The 5,226-nt window shown below is 45.0% G+C and overlaps 1 protein-coding gene across 7 annotated transcripts in view; it reads left to right on the forward strand.

Annotated features, from left to right (window-relative positions):
* Positions 1-3,540, forward strand: part of Ttc23 (tetratricopeptide repeat domain 23) — an 85,425-nt gene extending 81,885 nt beyond the window's left edge. For 4 of the 7 annotated variants that reach the window (XM_063249953.1, XM_063249951.1, XM_063249952.1 and 1 more), the window contains exons 10-11: positions 2,122-2,278; positions 3,001-3,540. In XM_063249953.1, the coding sequence (XP_063106023.1) occupies positions 2,122-2,278; positions 3,001-3,317 (474 nt within the window). In that variant the 3' untranslated portion in view covers positions 3,318-3,540. The remainder of the gene's footprint in view (positions 1-2,121; positions 2,279-3,000) is intronic. The other 3 variants (XM_063249955.1, XM_063249954.1, XM_063249950.1) reach the window with 2 other exon arrangements.
* The last annotated feature ends 1,686 nt before the right edge of the window (positions 3,541-5,226 follow it).

Consider the following 5,226-nt stretch of genomic DNA (forward strand, 5'->3'; position numbering starts at 1 on the left):
CAGAAAGAAGTGCTGGGCTCCTCATCTTTGCAGAATTTGAATTGTGTACTGAGTAAGAGAAAGAGGTTACTGCTTCTGTTGCTGTGTAACTCAACCAAAAAGTGGAATATGTTCTCTTCCTTAAAAAAAAAATACCTCCAATTGTCTGATATTTCCTTGCTTCAAAACACAGCCATGCTCTCAGATTCCAGAACCACATTCTTAGTTCCTCAGATTTAAACAAGCATTGAGACAGTGTTCATGTTTTCCACAGCTCAGAAAGGCAGAACATTTCGGTTGCTTGCATTTTAATTTTCTTGAAAACCTAAACTTGGCTGGCAGATCGGAATGAATAGAGTCTTTAGTATTATGTCCCCAAACTGTCACATTTGTTTTTTTTTACTCAAGCTGTTACCCATGTAGAAAACTTAATATTTTAAAAATGTATTAAGAAATATTTCATGTATGCAGGTAAGTATGAATAGCAAAGACTTTTGAACTCACTACTAACATCAGAAAAACATGAGCCACACAGTTGAAGCCTCCGGTGTACCTATCCATCCACCCTTCATAACTGTCTGGACTTTGATGTCATTTCTATGCTTTTTAAAAATTTTACTGTGGTTTTGTTTTGAATTATTTTAAAGCTTCATATTATATGCATTTACTTGAAATTTGCTTTTTCCTCTTAATGTTATAATCATGATGTCGATCTGTGTGGACAGGCATATGATTATCAAACATTTCATATTCTGTATAGTGGACATACGATACTCTGCATGTGAATATCATTCTCTTTACATATTTAAGTAAGGATCACCCTTAGCTAAATATTGAAGTGTTCTACCAAGAGATAATACCAATTTTAATGCCACTACAATATATCCTTCCTATCTTTGACAAACTTGATAACATCAGGGTATAATTGTTTCAGTCTCAAGGGGAACTTGTTGAAGTTTTCATTTGCATTTCTGTTAGTGAGATTGAGCATGTTTATTGGCCAGTTTTTAACTCTTTGACTAATTTGTTTGTATATTCTAACCATCTTCCTATTGGGAGATTGTTACCGTTTCTCATTATCTCTTAGGAGTTCCTTGTGTATTCTGAATGCTTACTTTTTCTTGACTGTGTACCACTGCAGATATTCGCTGAGTCTGGATCATCTTGGTACTTTACTATGTGAATTTTGGTGCAAAGATGTTCAGCATTTTTGTAGGCCGTAATTAAATTTTATCCGTTTTTTGCTTGTCCTGATCTTATCTAAGAAATACTCCCCTGCCTAGAAATACTTCTTTAGATCATAAGGATATTCCTTAATATTTTCATCTAATAGCCCCCCAATTTTGCATTTCACAACGAACTCAGTATTTCTGGGGTTAATTTTCATGTTTGGCATGTGGTAGGGTTGTTTCTTTTCATCTGCAAAATCAGTGGTCCCAGTCCCATTCACTGATCACCTCTTCCTCACCATTCTTTAAGCCCATTTCTGTCCTTGCCCTCTGCCCGGTGATCCAGGGTCTCATCTGCCCTGTGACAAAAACCATGAGGGACTCAGTTGCCTGAGTTTTACAAATACCTTGGCATCTGGAGGAAAAGCAAGTTCCCCCTCATTCTCCAAAACTACTTTGAACATTGTTGGCACACCTTTAATCTTTATTGTTCCTTTGACTTTGTCCTGACCTCATATAAATAATCAAATGCCAAGATCTAAACAAAAGCAAGCAGCCAACCAACCAAAAGTCAGTTCCCAATCGTCAATCAGCTGAATATTTAACACCTAGTAACCAAGAAATCACTGTATAATGATGAACAGAGAAAGCCCATATAAAATAAATCCTTTAGTCACAAATCAGCTTTTTCTTTTTAATTTTCTGGGCTGTAGCAAGAACCATTTAAAAATAGAAACCAGAGACCATCCTCTGCGCAGGACCAATGTTCTTGCCTTTATCTATTGAAACTACTACTTTTAAATATATTTTCACACTCAGAGTGTTTTAGGGAATAGTGCTGAACTGCACGTTGTCTGCTGGCTTTCTCAGATGGCCAAATCAGGGGACAGACTGTCCCCCAGAGAAGCCCCAAAAGGCCGTGGTGCCAGGCCGCCCTGGGCCTAAGAATGAAGTCTTCTTTTTCTCATTCAAGGGAGACTTTATTTTCCTGCAAAGTGCCCTCGGCGACATTGCCATAGCCTCACCGAGACTCCTTGGTGTTTGCAGTGCCTCCAGGTTCAGACGCTCTTGTATGGACCCCAGGACAAGAGGACCATGGCCACCCAGCACTCGGTGGACGTCCTGTCCCAGTGAGTTGGTGCCCCCTCATTCTTTCTCTGAGAATCACAGCCCTTCCCCATTCAGAACCTCAGAGGAAACAGTTTCTGCCGGGTTCTGGGAAACAGCAAGGCGAGTTCCTCTGGAAGCCCTGCTGTACAATGTCTCCCCTGCCCAGACAGTTAGAAAGGAATTCACTCTTGAATAACGTTAGAAACACAGGTTGGGTCCCAGCCCGGTGCTGGACAGGCAGGGTAGGGCCCACTGGAGCTGCACCTCGGTCTCCCAGCCCTCTGGCTGTCCTTCAGAACAGGACCAGAGTCACTGACCATACCTTGAAAGCCTGTCCATGTCCTCTAAGCCCCTGAGCAGAGGCCCAGCGCTAACCAAGGAAGGCTCCCACCTCATTGAACTGTGTCCGCCCCAGAGTCCCTGGGCTGAGGGCCAAGCCCGCCCCCAGGGAAGTACCACAGCCACCGAAATGCAGCCCCAGCCCCAGCCAGCAGGGAAGGCAAGCCAGGGAGGCCTCCCGCCCACCTTGCCAACCCTCTCGGCTCTTGGTTTGCTCACAGCTGACCAGCTCAGCACAGAACTACAAAGGAATCAAGGCAGGAGGAAACGTTTGCATTTGATGCCCGTGTGCCAGGCTTCTCCTCTCAAGGGTACATGCCCACTGAGGCATCTCAGCGGAGGCTGGCAGAAGCCGGTTAAAGGCCTGAGGAGGCCACACTCACCTCACCTCTTCTTTTTTCAGGGCACGCGAGGGCACTACAAAACCAAGGCAGTCTCCAAAAACCAAAGTGGCCTTCTGCACCAGTGTCCCTCCGCGCACTGTCCCCGGGAAGCCTAGACCCAACCTGGCAGACTGAAACCCCCATCTACACCCCAAAGGCGGCTTTGGACAGGCTGGGTTTGCTGCTGTACAAACCCCTTTCCAACTGGAAGGTGAAATTTCCTTGCACGAATTTGAGAGGCTGGCTGTTAGAATGTTCCACGGCAGTACCATCCTCACCCTCAGCACCACCCCAGCGGGCCACATTTGGACAGTGGATGCCCCTCAGGGTGATCTAGGATTGCCAGGGGAATTTTGGCCCATCAGCAGGACTGAAAGACTTCTCTTCGCAAGTGTAGAACCTCCTGCAGGAAAGTAAACTCCATGTATGATTGTACATACGGCCCCTTTCATGAGTCTGGAGTCAAATTTGGAATAGCAAGACTCTGGAAAAAGCTCTTTTCTTATAGGAAGGTGGCAGCAACTGAGAATAAAATGCCAATAAAGAAAAATTTGAAAGCACTGGTGTCAGTATGTGTTTTAAAACAAAGGCTGGGGCTCTAAGCATTACAGCTCAGGAGTAGAGCACTCTTCTGGTACCTCTGTGGCCCTAGGTTCCATTCTCAGCACTGCAAATTAAAAATAGTAATTTTAAAAAAGGAAGACCATCCCAGGGATCGTTAGAGCCTGCAGAGGTACACAGAAACACTGTACCTTCATTCATGTGCTCAGTTGCTCACTGGACTTTGTTGAGCACCTAGTATACACCGGACCTGTGTTAAGAACTGGGGCAGAATAAACAAGACACACTTGGTCCCTGCTGTCTCCGAGCTCGTGACCCAGTGTGGCCCTAGAGATCAAACCTGATGGTGGAATCAGTAGCTGGCAGCAGTAGCAACTGCAACAGAGGAAAGAACTGAGGCTGTGGGACGAGAGGTGAGTGGCCCTCAGTTGGCCTAGGGCTCAGGGTCACAGGAACGCAAAGCTGAGGACCTGAGCCCTCTGCAAAGAGCTGGGGCAGGAGGGTCGCTCTGTTGGCTTCTTCAGTGGCCTTGGTCCCAGGCAGGACAAACAGCTAATTGTGGAGCTGGCAGGGTCCCTAGAGCTGTGTCCACAGTGGCCTTTAGTGTCCTTAGGAGTCCCCACCACCACCCTCACCCCAGACCCAGGCCTGCAGGATGATAGTTAAAGTTACCAAAACGTGTGAGCTGTGCTGATCCAGTGCCCTGGATAAAGACAGGGGTTTCAGTGTAGATGACGTGGAAGTCTGCTATGGCCCCCGAATTCATTTTTGAACCCTCAAGTCCAGTGCAATGGTATTTGGAGGAAGGCTCTTTAGGAAGTAACCAGTTCATGAGGGTACAGCCCTGGTGTCTTTGTAAGATGTGACATAAGAAAGATGATCTTTTTTACCACAGGAGGGCACAACTCTGAGATGGTCATCTACAAGCCTGGAAGCAAAGCCTCACCATAAAACTAATCTTAGGGTCCCTGATCCCTGGCTTTTCAGAGTACAGAGCTAGAAGGGGTACCTGTGGTGATTAATTCTCCCAGGGTATGCTACTCCATCACAGAAGCCCATCTGAAGAAATGTTAGCCTCATCTGTTACTTCTTCCTTTCTGTATTTCTTGGAGTTAGGCTATCTAGGATTCACAGAAACTGAACCCATTTGAAAATATAGTGCCCATGAAGAGTGAATGAGGAAAGTCTCACCAAATGTTTCTCACTAGTTAAATTTAACTTCCACAAAAGAGAAGGCATACAGCTCTGTGTGTTTTAATTTTTGTTGGGAAACACCTATTTGTTGATTACAAACAGGTAAATCTGTCTAGTTATCCTTTGTTTCAAGCTTCTATAATTTTTTTTAGATTCCTAAGAAGTAGCCATGATTAACCTTCAATTTGTACTTCGGTGACCGACTGTCCTGGCATTTCCCAGGATGGCACTGAAAATCCTATCTTTGGGGAATCCAATCTTGAGTAAAATGGGATGGCCAGTCCTATCTGTCTGGCTCAGGCTGCGGTGACATTTTTGCCATGAACTGTGCAGTCTATACTTGATTGCAAGCCAGTGGGTCTTGTGCTGTGTCTGCCAGCCTTTCTAGCTGTCTACCGCTGATTCAAGTTCTGATGTAAGCGTGGAGAAAGGAAACAAACTTTCTTACGTATTTTGCCCAGGAGTTCTATCCTATCATGAAAACTTGCACA

The sequence above is a fragment of the Cavia porcellus genome, unplaced genomic scaffold (genome assembly GCF_034190915.1).
Source record: "Cavia porcellus strain 051 isolate PalLab524CR breed Dunkin Hartley unplaced genomic scaffold, mCavPor4.1 scaffold_6, whole genome shotgun sequence".
NCBI lineage: Eukaryota > Metazoa > Chordata > Mammalia > Rodentia > Caviidae > Cavia > Cavia porcellus.